This window comes from Chanos chanos, chromosome 5, assembly GCF_902362185.1.
Source record: "Chanos chanos chromosome 5, fChaCha1.1, whole genome shotgun sequence".
Classification (NCBI taxonomy): Eukaryota; Metazoa; Chordata; class Actinopteri; order Gonorynchiformes; family Chanidae; genus Chanos; species Chanos chanos.
The window spans coordinates 36,467,586-36,487,855 of record NC_044499.1 but is presented as its reverse complement, the minus strand read 5'-3'; the positions used below and the strand labels follow the sequence as shown (position 1 = coordinate 36,487,855).

The window sequence follows — 20,270 nt, the reverse complement described above, 5'->3', positions numbered from 1 at the left end:
AAGATCCCATGTTAAAAAGATCTGAAAAGTTAATTATTATTATTTTTTATTTTATTTTTTAATTACAATGTTCATAAAAGACAGTGTCAAAAGTGTCTTCCTTTAGAAGACGTCAGCACCTGTCACTGGCCAACCATGAGTCAGGAAAAGCAGCAGGGGGAGGGTCTGTGGGTGGAGCTTTGGACAGGCTTAGGGGTTGACCTGCATAAGAATTTGGAGGGGTAACAGTGTGGCTGAACATAGACACAGAGTAACTCTATGGCAGGTGAGTGTCATTCCCTTTGCGCACGTTATTATAACTGACACAAAATCGATTGTTAGTAACTTCTGTTAAACCTTTGACTGTAGTTTTGAGTTCATTATTCATTTTTATGTCTTCTTGGTGTCATTAATTGTTGATTTGATCAGTCGTTACGTAAATTAAGTGAAGACTTCTCCATAGAGTTGCATAACTCACAGGTCTGAATCTGGTATTGACTGTGATTGGGTAAAAGCGTCTCTCAGCCCAGTAATTTGTCCTCATAGTCCGTCATAGAGAACAGTATCTTTGTGTTTGTAAGATTCACCATGACATTACACATGACATTGTTATTATGTTACTGTGTGTTATGTCTGGATTATGTCATTTTAGTGCCATTGTAATGTGTCATCATAGTGATATTAGGAACATGTTCTTAAGAAACTAATCAACACATATTTTTCCCGCCATATTTTTCTTAGTTATTTAAGAGAGATTCAAATGTGTAAATTCACAATCTTCAAAATCATGTGAGAGAAATCAGTAAGCAATTACTTGTAAATGTTATCAAATTGAGAATGAGCAACAGAATACACACAAACACAGTCTTAAAAACCCTAATGAACCAAATCATACAACATTGGTCAGTTGAAACTGATGTCACCAATCTGTAGCTGGTTGATTCAGATCTTGTGGAGACTGTGGCCAACACCTTGACATGGTACAACTAGGTCAAATCAGGTTGAAAGGAAATGACCCTGTGTGTTTATGTGTGTAAGTGTGTGTGTGTCTGTATGTTAGCTATATATCTGTTTGGGTTTGTCATAAGAGAGGGGTCAGGTGGCCTTGACTTGTAGGTTGCATCGCTGTGTTTTTCAGAAGTAAGAAAATCCATTTGGTCTCTATGTCCTTGCAGTTGTATGCATTTGTGTGTTTGAGGCATTGATCGTCGTGTTAGGTATGATTATGTACTCAGAACTTCAAAGACATTACACAATCACCCTGGTCATTCTATAGGGGCACAATTACTTCACCACCACACAAGAGCAAATTAATCATTGATATAAGTGTAACTATGGTTACAATACTTTGAGTCCCTTGTCTTTGATCTAACATGTGACGGGACAAGATCCATATTAATATTCTCATCAGTATAAACTGTAATGTAGATGTCCAGTATGGCAGAGAAAAATTGACGTAAAGTCTGATCTGACAGTGCTGGATACCAATGACTCATTTTATCAATGGATTTTTAAAAGGACTTCAATAACCTTTCTCACATGTTCTATGTACCCGTAACTGCTGCAATATACGATTAGTCACTGACTGGTTTGTGATTCATGAACTCTGATTAACTTAACGTTCTGTTTGTTAATATTTGCTTCTTCTAATATCGTTCTTTTGTCTGATCTTTCTTATATTTTTCTTATATTTGGGTCTAATATTTAGCAATAACAGTGTATCTGCTTCTGTCAATGAAACGTTTAAGGTTTGGCAAGTAACATAATATTACGTTATTCATAATTTTTTTAAGCCATTGTTTTATAAAGGGAAAAAAATGTGATCTAAAATGTCTTTACGTGATTGTAAGGAAATGACCTGCAAATTAAAAAAGGACTGTTTAGATCTAAATGTCTCATTCCATGCATGAGCTTGTGCTAGCCCCGAGAATTTATAGTGACTTAGAGTGAAAATAAAGAAAGGACAGATTTAATTAGTGTGTGTTAAGATTAAATGTCTGATTGGAACACAGCCAATAAAGAGTATAGGGCATGCATTAGTCTTAAATATATTGAAGACATAGCCATCACTTTGAAAAAGACATTAATTACTCCGAGACTTTCTTAACTGTGCTCCTCAATACTCCAGGCAGACACAGAGCTGAAACTGGGTCAAAAGCCAATTCTGTTGGAAACTTTTTTTTTTAAACTGTCAGGTTTATCAAACAAAGACTGCACAGAGCTGAGAGTTTGACTGGCAGATATAATAATGGCCATAACATGTAATTCATAGTTTTTTTTAAATACTACAAGAAATTGTTCCATGAATACAGCATTTAAGAAAATACTTCTGATCCCAGAGGATTTATATAATTCTAACTCTGCCTTCTTGAGACACAATTTTCACTAGTTTTTGACATATATTTTTTTCAGTCATGACATTGAGGGGATTCAAAATTAAATGAACTATACTGTGTTTATCCTACTTTTCATCTCAGCTTAAAAGGGGAGTCTCTACCCCTCCACCTTTTAGGGTTTTTCTTACAAGGGATCAACCAATCACGTTGCAGCTATACACACATTGTGTCAGATTGAGCTTGCAGATAGGCCTGCTCACTACAGCAGACACATATACTATTTCTCTCATACATATTTTTCTACACTTTCACTAATAGTTTACATGCAGCATTCACACTGCATAGACACACAGCTAAACAGGTGTACTGTCTCCAATACAACTCCTACAGCAGTTAAATAAACAGCTTTGACTTTTGTGATAGACATTGTGTTTTGAAAGGATAAGTTTTGTGTGAGTGCTTGTGTGCATTCTCCACACCTATCGTGTTAAAGTACACAGTTCCACGGTTTGATGTGTAGATTTCTAATCGTAAAAGTTTTGGCTGTTGATTTGTTTTCGTGTGTGTGTGTGTGTGTATGTGTATGTGTATGTGTATGTGTATGTGTATGTGTATGTGTATGTGCATGTGTCTGCGCGAGGCGTAATTTTGTGTACCCCTGTGTTGATCAGGATGTTTGCTTCTTCGTGCACAGTGACATTATGCTTGCGTAAGGGTGTGGTCATTTGTCGTTTATCTTTCTCCCTTCTCCTGTCCGCTGGAAACCAGAGATAGAGTTGGGGAGTGGGAGAGCAAGAGTGAGAGAGAGAGAGTGGCAAGAGATGTGGGCAGTGTCATCACTCTGATTTTTGGGAAGTGTGGCTTTGGCCAGGTCACTGACCCAGAGAACTCAACCTTGGGATTTCCCACTCTAATGGCGCAGTACTTTTTCCCCCACAAAGAAATTACACACATACTCTCTTTCTCCACATACAGAGTTACTCAGCTCTATACTTTAAACTGTAGAATAGGATTTGTAACTAACAACACATCCATTATAATTTTATGGTTACATTCCTATAATATGACAGTTTATGATGTGGCAGATTAAGCCCATGTGTTGAATATTCATTGATAATTTGGTTTGATCATGTCTCTAAAAACCAAAGGCCTCACTTTACAAACAAATGCTACCACTCTTCCATTTTTACATTTATCCAAGTGTCACTGTCAGAAACCGGGGTTGATGTCCTCTTGGACTCTGGAATGAGGAGGAACTAGATTACGTTTTCTGTTTCCAGAGGAATATCAGGATGACGCAACAACTGGTAATTTACTGTTAGTGGAATCCTCTTGCCCAAATCCAGCTCTGAGTTTCCAGCACAGTTGTGTGTGTGTGTGTGTGTGCACGCGTGAGTGTGTATGTTTGTGTGTGTTTGTGTACACATGTCTCTGTATGTGTGTGTGTATGTGTATGTATTCACTGAAAAAGAAAAGTGTGTGTTTTCCCTTGTTTAGACTGCCAGTGATAAAAGCAGTATGAATACAGATGCCGCCAGGATTATGCCGACAGAGGTAAGAGGGTCATGTGATCAAGCATTAAAGCCCATTGGCCACGATTTCAACATCAGTAAAACACATGTGAGTTTCTTTGATGAAATTTAGTGGGGAGGGATTATATTCTACTGTACTGTACTGTACTATACCTCCTTCCACTGTCTTCAGTATTCCTCCTCCCACAATCCCAGTTCTGTCTGTATTCAGACCTCAGGTGCCCAGGCTGAGGAAGGTGTTGAGGAAGGGGGTGGGAAAGAGGTCAGAGCCCAGAATGTGGAGATGAAGCTTATCCAGCGAGAGTCAGAGGAGGAACTGGAGTCAAAGCTAAGCAGTGACATCATAGCATTGGTACTACGGCAACCAAGAAACCACAAGAAGGCAATTCTGTACCTCACATTAACAGCACTGCTTATATTTACTACAGGTACACATATACACAGCATACAAAGACTAATAGTTAGCTTAGACTAGCCTTTCCCTTTTCAGGAGTAACAATAGCAAATCTATTTTTAGCAAAAGCCACATTTTAAAAAATGCCATGTTCCTCCATCAAATCTTCGTGCATTTTAGAATATGGCTGATCATTATATGTTATTAAGGAAAGAAAAGCTTGATGTATAGTGCATTAACTACCATATAATATCATTATCATTGCTACCACAGACATCACTACATGTGGGGCATGTTATAGATTGATGTGATTTGAAATGAATGTCTGGTAACTTAAAATGAGGGGAAAGGGAGACTACACTGAAGGCATATCCTCATGTATTGTGATGGGCGAGTGAGCCGACCGACACGTGTCGAACGAAATGTATTGATATAATTTCTTAGAACAATTTTGGGGGAAAATGTAAGATTTTAAAGAGCTGCAACACAGTCAGAGGTGTGGGTTGAGTGCCCTGGCGTTAGACGCATGCTCTCATCTACTCTTCAGTTCATATTTCTCGTTGTGGATGAAAAAAAATTGATGTTAATATGACATAAATGGATTGTCCAATATGTTTGGCCCCTCTCTGCAGCGTTCTTACTGGGCTACGTCGTTTTCCGTGGAACGTGTGAGCTGTGTGAGGATGAAGGGGAGCTGGTGCCAATCGATGACACGGCTTTGCCGGATCATTCCGCTGCAGTAGGTGTGATGTACATGGGAGACCTCAGAGACATGCTAAAGAAATACCTCAAAGAGGAAAAGATCGAAAACACCATCAGGTTCGAATATGTAACTCACAACCCATTGTGTGTCTTATCTAATGGTGTATCTTACAATGCAATCATACAATATATACTGGCAACACACAGTAGGAAACATCGCCAAGTCACCCACACAGTAACATGTTTTCATCTGCTGTCATTTACCTGTGGTTCAAATCCCTTCTCTTATTTTAACGATGCCTTTTACTCACTGTTATCACACTCAGCAATAACTAAATACAGCAACATATTACGCATTAATGCACTTAACACTGATAATATTATGTCAACCGATGATCTTGTAAACATTCACAGCATAACCAGATCAATACAGTAACATGCTGTCATGATTTAAAGCAGTGACGTGTAAGTGGGTTGGGTGTAGGATACTAAGACCTGTAATTTATTATCTGGTACCAGGCGGGTGAGCAGGTCCACCCATCCATCGGGGTCGTCTGAGGGGAATGAACTGGCCAAAGAGATTCTGGAGACCTTCCAGAGATTACGCATGGACCACACCTGGACTGACTCACACTATGCCACTCTGCAGTTCCCCTCTAAGTATGTATGTGAATCTGTTTCATATAGCTGTGTACCACAAGGAAGTATTTCCTGAAGTAAAATACAGTTTGATTATTTAAATCAGTATTGATGCAAAATAACCAACAAAGTCTGGTGAATAGAAATATTCATTCTATTTGACAATAACTGAAGATTTTTCAGAACATGTTAGCGTAACAGCTTATATATATATATATATATATATATATATATATATATATATATATATATATATGTGTGTGTGTGTGTGTGTGTGTGTGTGTGTGTGTGTGTGTGTGTGTGTGTGTGTGTTTATCTGTGTATGTTCATGTGTGTACACGCATGTATAGTGGCGTGTGAGACTCATCCCGACCTCTGTACGTGGCTCTCTTTAGGACCCAGAGGAATGCCTTGTGGCTGGTGGATGCTGAGGGGAAGGAGCTGGAGGAGATTCCTTTGGACACTACAGATTACTGTGCCTACAGCACAACAGGAACAGCTGAGGTAGATCAAAAAAATCAAACTGCCCAACACCACATTGAAACTATGGAACCATTTAATACTGGGAACCCCACACAAACTCCAGCATTCACAGCTCTCCACTATATAACCCAGCCATCCAGTTCAGTAAAGCATCCTCCTTCCCATGATATCCACTCTCATGATTTGTACCTGTTCTCATGATTTGTAACTGTTATGGTGTTATGATGTATGTATCTATATATACATAACCTTTCCCCCAACGGGACTCAAAAAAACTGTCCTCAAAACACATCCTAATACACCAGCTCATGGGTAGTTTCTGTGGAAAATGTCCAACATAGACTTGTAATTCTGTTCCAGCGTTTGCTTTCTGTGTGTATGTTTATTCTCTGTTTGCACAGGGCGGCGTGGTGTACGTAAATTACGCTCGGTGGCAGGACTTTGATCAGTTGCGTTCTCTGGGTGTTTCTCTGAGGGGGACCATAGGCGTTGCCAGGGTGGGTGGGGGCATGAGCTTTGCTGAGAAGGTTCGGCATGCCCAGCAGGCCGGATTAGTGGGCTTACTGATTTACCCAGACCCTGCTGATGTGCCCCAGGACCCACGCCGACTGGGTCTCAGCAGTCACATCGCCATCTCTGAACACGTAGGTAGAAACGAGAGAGAGAGAAAGAGGAGAGAGGAAAAACAATGGAAGGGGGAATGATGAGGAATTTTGATTAAACATTTTTGGTTTCACTTTGGTTTATACATCCTTTGTCTTGTTAATGACAGGTTCACCTGGGTTCTGGTGACCCTTTCACACCAGGGTTTCCCTCCTTCAACCACACCCAGTTTCCACCCACCCAGTCTTCAGGCTTGCCAGTCATTCCTGCTCAGCCAATCAGTGCTAATGTTGCGTCCAAGTTGTTAAGGTACAGCACTGAATGCTTTTCTAATCTCCAACAAAAAAGGATGTCACTAAAAGTTGATGTGCTCATTATTGCAACATTCCCTCTCTCTCGCTCTCTCTCTCTTTCTGCCTCCCTCCCCCCGCCCCTCTCTCTCTCAGTCAGTTGGTTGGTTCTGAGTGCCCCCGTGGTTGGCAGGGAAGGCTGCCATATGTGCACTGTGTGCTGGGTCCAGAGTTCAGTGGGGGAGATGGACGGAAACTGAGGATGGGGGTTTATAACACAATGACCCCTGTCCTGCTTAATAACATCTTTGCCTCCATAGAGGGGAAAATTGAACCAGGTGAGACAGAGATAAAGCACATGTGTATGTACCTGAAAACTGAAGGCCACTAACACTGGACTCTGGTCTCTCTCAGATCAGTATATCATAATGGGGGCACAGAGGGACTCGTGGGGTCCTGGAGCAGTGAAATCTGGTGTTGGCACCGCCATTCTGCTGGAACTGGCCAGGACATTCAGCGCCATGGTGGAAAATGGTACACAGACACACAACAACTGCTGCTTCCCTCTACCATAAATATAGACAAGATACAGTTACACATAGAAAACTAAGGACTTAAATTGTTGTCTATTGATCTTTTATTAGAATTTTTTTTTTTTACTTTATTTTTATTAAGTGAACAATAATTTGTATCGGAGCTGCAAAGTTATGCACAGTAATAATGAATCCCATACATTATGTTTTCCAAAAGTCCATCATTTCTGGATTGTATGAATGTCTCTTTCCTGGGTTAAATAGGCTGTATGAATGTCTCTTTCCTGGGTTAAATAGGCTGTATGAGTGTCTCTTTCCTCTGTTAAATAGGTTGGCCATTTCTGCCAACATCTTTGTCCTTTTTCTTGGTCCAGTCTTAATATAAATGTCAGTCTCTCCATACTGCATATGGCATTAACAATGTCCATCCACTGGGTCACGGTAGGGGGTTCCTTATGATGGTCTTTTTGCTTGCAGTCAACAGGACTTTCAACAAGTATATGGATAAAAGCACATGACCAGAAAACATGTGCATGGTCTACCGTTACCAGCCCACACTGCCTCCAACAGGGGCATTGGATATTAGATACTCTCCCTTACTGTCTAAGTGCACAAAAACATACACAATTCTCCCAACAGAATTCACTCCAAAGCCTCAAGTTAATGGAGCAAATTGGATTCTTACAGAAATTCCCCCATGTCTCATCAGTAATTTCAATCGCCAGTTTATTCTCCCATTTGTTTTTAATGTATTCAGTGGAATATTCCTTCAAAAGTAATATACCTTGATGCAATTATCAGTTTTTTAGAGCATTCTGATTTGTACGCATTAATGAACATTTGTATAATAATTCCTGGTTTCCTAGAGCTCCTCAACTTTATTTCCTGTTGGAAGTAATGGTGGAGTTGTAGGTACCTATAGAAATCTGTCTTGTCCAATAAATGTCTGTCTCCAAGGCTCTGGAAGCTTTCAATATCTCCATTCTGCATAGCTGTACAATTTTATTGGAAATATTATACCATCATATGGCTAAAAAGTTCCATTTCTGATTTATATCAGGTTCCTGTCCCTTTGTGTCTCTGAAACCTTTTACCATCCCTATGTTATCATGTTTGTCTTTTATCAAGGAAGACCCATTCAGAACTATTTTATTTTTTATATGTCAGAACGTTCTGACTGCAGTAGTACTGAAGCAGTATTAGTGCAGCATCAGTATCTGTAGCTTCTTTTTCCATTTTCTCCTGATTTGGAATGGCTAATAACATCTGTCCTGTAGTCTCCATCTCACAACAGTCATCTCAGTCCATAAGACTTGGAGTTCACACACACATCAGCTCATCTTTTCTACACATTAGCTTACAAATATGTATATGTGTGTGTATATATGTATGTGTATATATATATACACACACACACACACACATACAGCCCTAATTGCTGATGAAGGCCACGTGGAGACCAGAAGAGACACCTGTGCTATAGGAATGGAATCAGACACTCAATGTATTTTAATACACACCGCTTCATCAGCCAGATGACTATGTTTTTGGGTCCAGGGTTCTACCCCAGACGAAGTCTACTGTTTGTCAGCTGGGATGCCGGTGATTTTGGAAATGTTGGTGCCACTGAGTGGTTAGAGGTGAGGCTGTCAGGTGTTTTTGTTATGCCTCAGTCTAATGTTGCTTGATTTGTCTTAAAACCGTCCCTTCACCTCTGACTTTGGTTGCCAGGGATACCTTTCCATGTTGCATCTGAAAGCTGTGGCTTACTTCAGTTTGGATAAGGCTGTTATGGGTAATGTCAGTCTCTGTTTAATGTGTGTTTCAATATCAATGGCTTTAAAATATGTCTCCCCTTTTAAATTGCTGATTGATCGATTGACTGATTTATTGATTCTCTTTATATGTGTGTGTGTGTGTGGTGTCCTCAGGTGATGATACTCTGTCTGCTTACACCAGCCCATTACTAGTGGACCTAATTGAAGGAGCCATCAAACAGGTAGGTTTGCCTGGTCCACCTATAGAAATATCACATATTTGTATACATATGAATGCTATTCACTGTACACTCATCCTTCAGTTTATTAGAGAGCGCCTCCTCTGGAACTACACTTTGGGTAGGGACTATGGCCAATCTGTTGATATGCACAGTTTGTGTCGGCTATAGTCTGCCCTTCATCAGTGGTCCAGGACACATGTCAGTGTCCCTGCTGTTACTGGCTGGATATTTTTGGGCAGTAACACTGATGTGTATAAAAACCCCAGCAACATAGCTGTGCCTGGTACACTTGTACCAGCGTGACATCCACTATCATGTCAGTGTCACTGCTGTGTTGAGAATGGTCTACCATCCAAATAATATCTAGTCAACAGTGGTCCTGTGGTCAGAAACTGACCAATGATGAACAGCACAGAGGGTGGCTGACAAATAGTATATGGCAACAGATGGGCCACAGTCTGTAATTGTACCTCTATGTGGTGCACCTATAAGACAGGTATACTTTATGAAGTAGCCAGTGAGTGTAGGTCCAAGGTAGGCGTTTCTAATCAAGAGAACCGTTGGTGTATATGATCATTGTGCCTGTTTCTGAGTGCCATCGACCTATCAATATGTTTGTTTTTTCATGTGATTATTTCTATCTCTTTGTACATGTTTGTGTTATGTTTATCTGTATTTGTTGTCTCCATGGATGTGTGTGTGTCCTATCTGTGTATTTATGTGTTATCTTCATATGTGTGTCCTGGAGGTTGAGCACCCTAAACACACTGGTCAAACTATCCTGGCCCATGCTGAGAGTCAGGGTGGATGGAAGAGCAAAATGTGAGTTTCTTTAATAAAACATTATTATTTTCTGTACCCAATTTTTCACAGAGTTTAGACTCAAAATATCTTCTCTTATTTTTTCTTTTGTAAGAAAAAATGTCATTTATGGTAATTATTTTCTGTGTTTTATTTGTATTTTATTAAGTATAAAGTCAGTGTCCAGTGTATTGGGTCCTATTACCTTGTGCACTGTCCTGCAGATAATGAGTCATGTCTGGTGTCTGGTGCAACAGTTCATTTCGGAAACAACCTCCCACTTGTTTGTTTGTTTTTTTTTCACTCACAGTAGTTAACGGTTCAGTGACACAGTGAGACATGCACAAAAAAAAAAACATCCAAGCGAAGGCAGTCTTGTGGGTGAAAACAGCTTGTTGTTGAGAAAGGTTAACATTTGTAGAGAAATCAAAAACTGCATAAACTAACAAGTGGGCCACCAACAGCCAAATAACGTCACAGGATAACAGTGTTGTGCAGACCAACATTTCAGTGTGTACAGCTTGTTGATCCCTGTGCTGTGATTGTTTTTTTTACAGAATAAAGCAGCTATATCTCAATAGCGGGGCATACAGTTTCACTGCTTTTGGGGGCGTACCAGCCATGGAGCTGCGCTTTAGTGAGGTAAGATATGAATGAATATAAACTGGTTTCATGTATTGTTACAACAAATGGCACTAGAGCTGTCACATCCCACACCAGAGGTCAGTAAGAGCACATACATGTGTGTATGCAGTGCATGCATGGGTGTATTAGCTTGTAACAACTGCTTTTGTGAGTGGTTGTATTCCTGTCCGATTTATTCATTTATTTATTTGCAGGAGGCGCGTGTGTACCCATTTGTGAACACACAGTTAGACAGTGCAGGGCGATTGCAGGAGCTCCTGCAGGGGCGTCTGGGGGCGGTTGGTCGTACACTGGCTGAGCTTGTGGGTCTGATGGTACTGAAACTGTCTCATGACCACATCCTTCCTCTGGACGTGACCTGTTACAGTAGTGCTGCCCTCCACTTCAGCTCACAGCTAAACCAGCTCTCTGCTCAACTACAGGTACCACGCACACACACACACACACACACACACACACAGGATTTATGTAATTATTTGTTTGGGGATGTTTGGGGATCAAAATTATGTTTGGGGATCAAAATTAAGTTGACTCAACAAAATGGGGAGATATTTTCCACTTTTAGGAGTTAATACCAAATCAGTCAAAAGGACACTGGCCCTTAAACTGTAATATACTCTAAACACTTAATTCTGATACTCTCAGTTTAGTAATACTCTTAATACTTTTTAATGTATTAAACAATGGAAAGCTTTAATGTTTTGATCCTAATCGATCTGCCGCAGGTCTAAGAGATGAGTGTAGGAATATCCATACACATAGACACTTAGAATCACCTGACACACTATGTGTAAATCAGAATTTTAGGCACCAGAAAACACAGAGGTATTATATAACTAAGCTAATTTTGGGCTGACCAAAGAACTTGCTCATAGCTGTGGCTCCACTCTAACTCTGGTGACTCAAACGGACCCTGGTACCATGCTGACAGTCTGTCTACAGTCTGTACCTCTCTCGCGCAGCCAGTTAGTACGTGTTATGGCTACATTTACATTTATTTGTCTTCTCATTCTGTTGAAAGTAATTCCTTAACAAGATTAAACTTGCTTTATGCTGTGGACGGCTGTTGATGAAAGCAATGATTAGGCCCACAAAGAACGATTACGCACTCAGAGGGGCAGCCATTACGCATACAAACAGCAGGCGACTGGGTGGGAATTTATGTCGTACTTTCAGAAACCTTTATGTGCCCAGAAATGTTTTACATTTTACTGTTTGCAGGAAGAAAAAAAAAAAAAACGAACGTACATTATACGGACAGTTCAATGAGATTATGCTTGAAATAGTGCAAATACTTCACATGCTGGCAGTTGGTTCCACCGGATTCAATGGTCATCAAAATCAGTTGGTGGCATACTGGTATGGCCTTTGATTACTTTGCCAATTTTTTTAAAAAAGGAGAATAAAAAAGGGAAACGAAGAAATCGAATGCAGAAAACAAGTTATGTTTTTATAGGGGACTGGCTATGTTCAAACCAATATGTTACAATCGGAATTTTAACACAATTTTAAATGTTATGTAATCTCTGAAGTTTATTGTCTTAAGATAGCATTGATTAATGCGAGCATGAACAGGTTAATAAGATGCAGAATACAAATTAAGGTACGTTTGTAATAAATCTGTCGATCAGTATGCAGATTATCGCCATTTTTCAGAACACAACTAATTCCAGTCGCATTCAACGGTTCACGACAGCTGTACTGTTTAACACAATCTTTTCATGTTCATTAAATTTCTATAAGCAATGACGCTGGGTTTATCAGTTGACATGATTCCCATTATGAAATCACAATACGGAGATGTTTATAGTACAACAAAGACAGCAAGGCCTTTAGCTAGATACTATAAACTAGAATTACTTGTGGCTGAATTTTAGGACTTGTCTTAAGTTTACCCAGTTTCTCTGTTAAGAGGTGCACCATGGTTGACCTATGTTAATGCAGAGCAAGTGAGCATTAGTACAAATTTATTAGCTAGTTATTTATAACTAAAAACTTTTTAAAAACTTTTTCACAGGGTGAAAGTGTGAGTGCTGAGTAGATTCTGACAGCATTAAGATAAACATAAATTTTTAGATCATGACTGTTGCAACAGTGTGATGTAAGTGAAAAACATCAGACATTAGCACTTAGAGGAACAGTAAATGAAAATTATTCAGCTCTGTTGACTAACTGTGTGGTTTACTGAAATTATTATCTTTCTTTCCACGCTTAGAAGGTGACTTTCCAGAACTTGTGTGTCTTCTCTTTTGTTGCCTTAGTCATGTACTGTTCTGACTGGGGCATATGTGGTTTCTTCAATGTTTCCATTGTTTGTCTGTGTTTGTGGTGGTCTGATGGTGACGCTGTGCCTAACCGATGCATATGTCACTTCATCCTTGGAATAGAACATACAGAAATGATTACAGAACATACAGAAATGATTACATTCACAAAATATCTCACTACATTCATAGTTAAATATTGGCTTAACATCTGTATTTTCTTACCTGCTCTTGACTTCTCCGTGTTTGTCCCTGTCTGTGGTCTTCTGGCTGGTTAGTAAAACCTGAATTGTAAAACCCATAGTGTACTCGGTATTAGAGATTTGTGTTATCAGTTTATTCAGGTGATGACTGTACACTGTGTGGCTATATATAAATATCAAGAAAATAAGTCAGGATTTAGGATGAGTTTGTCTGTACCTCTGTATCTCCGGTAGATGACTGCTATACCTCCCAGGATTAGTGGTACAGGAATAAGACTGAAGAGATAAATACTGGGATTGGTGGTGGTCTTTTCTCCATCTCAAACATAAATAACCACATGTAATTATAGATTATATGAATATAAAAACTCAGGAAAACCTGTATCCATACATATATGGTATATTCATTTTATAACATTAATAGTAACTCCTTGCTGTCCTCCTACTATTTAATTCTTTGAAATATTTTGTATGAGGATATGGAATTGAATATTACAATAACCCCTCGCTTGTCCTCTTTGTGGAAAGAGAAGTTTTTTTGGGTTGGTTCATGGATGAGGAACAGTACCTTACCTTTAACAGTGAGGTTGATAAGTATCTTTTGACTGGTATTGATAACACACCAGTAAGAGCCGTCATCCTTTACAGTCAGGTCTGATATGAGAATAGAGAAGTTTCCAGGGGAAGTATGATTAAAGGTGTGAACTCTGCCCCTGTAGCGGCCGTTAAGATCAGCGGAGAACACTTCGTATCCCAGTGGCGTCCACCATTTAACGGTCTCAGACGATTCTTGCAGATCAGTACAGGAACAAGGCAGTAGTGCAGAGTCTCCTGTGTACTTGCTGATATTCACAATCTGATTACTGTTTGTCAGATTACAGCCTGAAGATGTACAAATGAAAAAAAGAATCATTCACTCCTCTTCATGGCATTTCTGTTTTTTTCTTATGACTACATATGTCTTTATGTAACTGTAGTGGCCAATTTATTTAATGTTCTTAAAGGAATTAGCAATGGGTTTTTTTCCCTCTTTTGGTTTCTTTGAGAATAATACTACAGTGTTGTGGACTTTTCTCCAATGCATTCTTTATGAATCCATTAAATGATGTGGCATATTACATATTACATTTTTACTTAAATATTTTCAAACAATTAGTGCTTGTTTAAAGACTAAAGTGTAAGCTGCATAAAATCTTTTAGAAACAGTTATGCATTTTTATAACCATTTGGGTTGATGATCAGTGTTGCAGTCAGGTGCAACTGTTAGTGTTTGTGGACAGAGAGCTCTCCACTCAAAATAATTGAATAAATAAGTGTGAATGTTTCAAAAAAGCTAAACATATTAATCTAATGAAATACAGATAAAACAAAATAAATGACTTTGACTTAATTTAGGTTTTCATTCTAGTTCCACAATACATCAGGCCTAAACATGCAGTTGCAATGTTAGTGACATGTTTTGTACACGGTTAATACTGAAATATGAAAAGAGATGAGAAATTCTGTTATTTTGGAATAGAAATATTTTATGTCTTTTAACAATTAATTTCACAATTGGTTCATTTAATTAATTTGGAACTTCAGAAATGTATTTTCCAGAAATATTTGTAAAAATAAGTATATGTGTACTCTACTAAATAACAACGTCTAACCAACAAACAGGCATTCTCCAAAAAGGTGTCAAAAAATTAACAAAGAATTTTGTTTACAAGAAAATGAGAAAATGAAGCAATAATTTGGATACATAAAGCATTTTTCAGAACTTCCATATTTTACATTAAGGGAAGGCAAGAGTTTTGCTCAAATATATTTGTCTGTTTCGGGAAACAGAATGAACTGTTGCTGTCTCACCTCCTGAAGATTATAAATTTGTTTGACTCAAAAAGCGCTGCTCTAGGTATTCTGCTGCATGGATGTATGTTCTTACTGTGTGTAGCCATTGGTTTACATTTAAAGTGATAAATGTGAAGAATGTGCATGTGGGTAAAACAGCATTAACAGTGGATTAGGAGAAATGTACTTTAAAGAATTGCTCAAGGAATCACAAGTATCATTAATTCATACTTTGCAAATTAATATTCTACACATTTCTGTTTTATATCTGTTTTTGAGCATTTTAGGAGGCTTCTTTTTCACAGGCTAAAGTACAGTGTCAGATTTTGAATCAGTAATAAATCAATCAATAAGTAACTAATTACCTTCATATATAAATTAAAAAGAAAAAAAAAACTCACCTGCAGTGAAGTGAAACACAGACCAGAATAAGTAAATATATATGTACATGCTGGTGTCAGGAAAAAGCAAGACAAGTTGTGTGACACTGTCATTCTTTCCTTTCCCTCTCTCTCACTCTCTCTCTTTCTCTTTCTGTCTCTCTCTTTCTTTCTGTCTCTCTCGGTCTATTTTCTCTCTCTCTCTCTCTCTCTCTCTCTCTCTCTCTCTCCAACATGCACACACACAAACATACACGGGCATTATGATCTCTCTGTCAGTGGTCTTTCCACCAGTACTTTCTGGCAAGTGAAGATGAATGAATATGAATACCTTATTAGTGTGAGAACTGAAAACACGTTTGTGCTATGATTGGCCAAATTGTGTTGCTTTAAAATATGTCTTGTGGATGTTTTCTACCGTATTGTGTCAAGGAATTACCCAACCACATCAAAACATCTCATATTTAGTAAACACACACGCACATACAAACACACAACACAAAAATACACCAAGTACAGCATCATATTTTGCGTAATGCAATAATAACTGTTTAAAAGATCAAAATTGGGCTATTGCACAGCACTGAAATCTCACAGTTTCAAGAATCATTAGCAGTACCGGGGACCTGTACAACTAAACTTAGTTTAAAATTTAAGAGTTTAAGTTTAAAGTTTAAGAAAAAGACATTTTGCTAGGGGAAAAAAGACCCTGCAAATGATTAAAATCCCAACAGGAGTTATGAGATTACAAATGTAATCATTTAAAGTTGTCTTGAAGACATCCTCTATCGGAAGGCCCAGAATGTTCTGAACATTGGCACGCTGACACACACCATGCTTTTCACTCTGAACAACTTTACCGCAGCATACTACAGATTGTGCAATTGTGTAGGTTTGGTTTGGTTTGGTTTGGTTTTCTTTTCTTTTCTTTGGTTTGTTTTTGTAATTAAGATTCATTTCCAAAGTTGGGCGATTCCGATCATCTTCTGATTTAGATGGTTATCCATGAAGTGCTCCTCCTCAACCCATTATATATGTATTTGAATCAGTGTCATCTGTCCTGTTTGTGGCTACTGAAAAACTCTGCAGTGAGGTGGTTTGGAGTAACACAAAGGTCCCATCACACATTCTCTTCATTGGCTCCTGGCTCGTTCAAGGACTGATCCCAAACTAGAACTAAGTACTCTGGGTAGCTTACTCAAATGCCATGGACCTTTTCACTTATAACATAAAAGTATTTGCTTCTTGCAAAGAATGTGTAGATTCTGTCACTTTTAAGATTTCTGGTAAAAGGAATTTTTAAAAAATGTTTTTTTTTTTTCATTTCTGGGAAAAGAAATAACCAATAGAAACTCACTGCATATTCCAACCATATAACCTGCATCTCTGTCAGTCCCTGTAAAGTGCATGCCACACTCTGGGAGCAAAACAAGCTAGCTTAGAAAAAGCAAGGAGAAAAAACAATGATAAATGAAAGCAGAGTAATAAATTTTGGGAGCAACAAAATAAGAACTTAGAAAAAAATGTAAATGACCCAAAAGCAAAATACACCAAACAGCAAAAAAGAATGCTTCATTAAGTTGGTCTTGCAACTAAAGCTTAATTTGTGTCTCTCATGTGAGAAGAGACACCCCTGGTTGTGCCTCTGTGGTTGTACATGTGATATTAAAATCACCCTCTGCTTCTGTGGGTGTACGTGTGATATTAAAATGACCCTTTGCAAAACGTGCTGAACTGTCATGTGGTATAGTTCTAAAAGTAGCTTGTGTACCACCTTTCTCTAGCTCATTCTAAGTCTTCTTTCTTCTGTGCTCTACTTCTTCTTCTTCTTCTTCTTCTTCTTTCTCTCTCTCTCTCTCTCTCTCTCTCTCTCTCGCTCTCTTTCTCATTTCTTACATAGGCACGTGGTTTATCACCCCAGTGGGTGTTCAGTGCTAGGGGTGATTACAGCAGGGCAGCCAAAACTCTACAGGAAGCCATTCAAAACAGTGACATCCAGGACGAGAGGATGAACAGGCTCTACAACACACGCATCATGAGGGTAAACTAACACACACCTGCACAAAACAACTTTTACAGATACCTAAAATGACAGCATGCACATGCTGAGTGGTGACTAAATGGATTCGTATGTATGTGGGTGTTTTTTTAGGTAGAGTACTACTTCCTGTCTCAGTACGTGTCGGCAGTGGAGAACCCGTTCCGTCATGTGCTGCACGGGCGTGGCGAACACACGCTGAGCGCGCTCACTGAACACCTCTCTCTTCTGCGCTCGCACCCTCAGCTCTTTGACGAGGCCCGTTTCCGACGGCAACTGGCCTTCTTTACCTGGACCCTACAGGGTGCTGCCAATGCACTCAGTGGAGATGTTTGGAATATCGATATCATACGTTAGAAACGGGACACTCATGCTTTTCTAAATCGCTAGAATTTTTTCTGTACATACTCATTGACAAAGCAGCATTTGGTGGCTGTACATCGACATTACTAAATTTTCAAATTACTGGTTCATAAAATGGTCATATCTTTAACCAATGTGCAGACATACATTACCTTACAGAAATACAAAAACCTTCATAGAGTAGCGGTAATGTTTTTATCAAACAGTAGACTATCACTTTACAATCAAAACCTTTCTCAGACATGTCCATATACATTTTCTCTGTCATAACACTTTTGGCCAACAGATGAAACAGTGTAACAGTCTAAACATGTGCTGACTTATGACAAATGTGGATGTTTGTTTAGTGTATGAGCAACTTCCTTCCTTCTACTTTGTTCACACTTTTTTTGTCCTTCTTCTTTTTTCTTTCTTTTCTTTCTGTCTGGCCACGGCAGTATCACTGTTCTTACAGAACAGTGAGTTTCTCCTTTTAATTACTTGTTAATTGTTAATAGAGATTGTTACATGATTCTTTTTTATTGCTACTTGATAATGGACTCGTTACCAATGTAAGCAGTAATTATCGGGAGCAGTGACTCTCATAATTATGACAGTCATACTGTCGTTCAATCAGAAAGCAGCATCTGCTATCAATCGGGGTGATGTCACAGAGAGGGGAAAGCGTTGATAACTGGTCATGTGACCCCTCTGATTGTGACATCATCAACCACTGTCTGGCCAGTGATATTGGAGACAACTGAAATGTGTTTAAAAAGTAGCATACAAGGGCATGTCCTTACAACAGGGGCAATGTGAATGCATTAATTAACTACATCTGAATGTAACATTTTTATCTAAGTCCAGGGAACATTGCTGAAGCATAAGGAATTAGGAATGACAATCACACATTCACAAGCCCAGTTCCAAAACTACAGAAGAAAGCTTCCTCTCTGCACAGCCCTTTTTTGCACTGAGGGTCGGACAGCAGGAGAGGACAAGATGGAGATACTGTTTAATTTGAATATTTATAGTTTGATAAGTGGGACAGCTTCAAATGTATCAGTCATACCATACTGATGTAACATACTGATTGTGTATGGAGGGTTTCAGTGTACTGCTACAACAATAGAGCTCCAATAAAGCTTTCATTTCTCTAATTAAAGCATTCTTTTTTTTCTCTCTGGATGATAACTTTTACTTTTATAAGGAAAAATATTGAGACGTGATAAAGGTTAATAACTGGCCTATTTCTGTATTGAGTTACATATCTCACCAAATAATATACATATTATTTTTGGTAAATTGCATCGAGTCCTACATTTCTAATGATAAACAACGGCTATACTCTCATTTAGCTGATGGTCTTATCCAGGGCAATGTCTACTAGAGCAACATTAAACTCAAGGGCATATCAGAGATCTGTTTAGGGCCAGAGTCAAACTCATAACCCTCTGCTTAGTAGTATTACATTAAAATCACAGCTCACTATTATTCAACCCTTAGACTGACATTTAACTTTTCCCCTTTTTATATCTGACTAAAGACCAGCAGGCTTGGCACTAACACTGAGATTAGTTCTGTTGTGATGGTGAACGAATCAGCCTGAACAGAAAAACCTGAGATGGCCACACGGCGTAAGGAAGGGATGATAATGTGTGATAGAGAGTATGTGATAAAGTGTATGGACAAAACCAGATTGACCAACCAAGCTGAAGTGAAACTGTTCAGTTGTGAAGTTCTCTGCTTGACCTGTTCTAAATAAAGGTACAAAGAAAGGAATTGTAGGTTGTCCAAGAGCAGTAATGTAGGTTTTCAAAGAGTCGAGAAAAAGGGAAACCACCAACAGTACAAAAGGGAAAAAAAGGAGGCAGAAGGTGACCGGGAAGCAGTGAAGGGATGTGATTGTCAGTGCTCTCAAGTAAAACTATTAACCCCCAGCCCTTTGAGAGAGGTACTGACAGGTATAGCCAATCAGACCATCAGGCACTGACAAAAACTCAGAGAGAGATAATACACTCAGCTGCCAGGAGAGGGCGCCACAACTAAGCAGCATATGACCATGTTAGACGGCCTCTGATCACTTTTTATTTTGGGTGTTCTCATGGTTTATGTGGAACAGATCTGATACTCTCACATCAAGTAAACTGCATTTCATAGTCTGATATTAAAGACTGTATGTATTCAAACACGTATGTAACTTAAATAATAACTATCTTTTTATTTTTATTCATATATTTATATTAAGTTTTTAAAATAAAAATATACTGTATA

At 38.8% G+C, this 20,270-nt stretch overlaps 1 protein-coding gene across 1 annotated transcript; it reads left to right on the top strand.

Moving 5' to 3' along the window:
* Positions 1-201: 201 nt before the first annotated feature.
* tfr2 (transferrin receptor 2) lies at positions 202-19,150 on the top strand. Its single transcript, XM_030775715.1, has 18 exons — positions 202-265; positions 3,813-3,869; positions 4,059-4,275; positions 4,874-5,060; positions 5,463-5,603; positions 5,978-6,086; positions 6,467-6,709; positions 6,838-6,977; positions 7,115-7,296; positions 7,373-7,492; positions 9,049-9,131; positions 9,223-9,286; positions 9,423-9,490; positions 10,239-10,312; positions 10,849-10,933; positions 11,131-11,358; positions 17,517-17,657; positions 17,769-19,150. Exons 2-18 carry the CDS (start codon positions 3,834-3,836, stop codon positions 18,009-18,011), a joined length of 2,361 nt encoding a protein of 786 aa, XP_030631575.1. The 5' UTR covers positions 202-265; positions 3,813-3,833; the 3' UTR covers positions 18,012-19,150.
* Positions 19,151-20,270: the final 1,120 nt, after the last annotated feature.

What these genes read in the sequence shown, in the direction of transcription:
- tfr2 (XM_030775715.1), top strand. Translation starts at nt 3,834, where the DNA reads ATGAATACAGATGCCGCCAGGATTATGCCGACAGAG. An exon ending in AGAGGGGAAAATTGAACCAG is followed by an intron (nt 7,297 to 7,372) that starts GTGAGACAGAGA and finishes GGTCTCTCTCAG; the next exon opens with ATCAGTATATCATAATGGGG. An exon ending in ACAACACACGCATCATGAGG is followed by an intron (nt 17,658 to 17,768) that starts GTAAACTAACAC and finishes GTGTTTTTTTAG; the next exon opens with GTAGAGTACTACTTCCTGTC.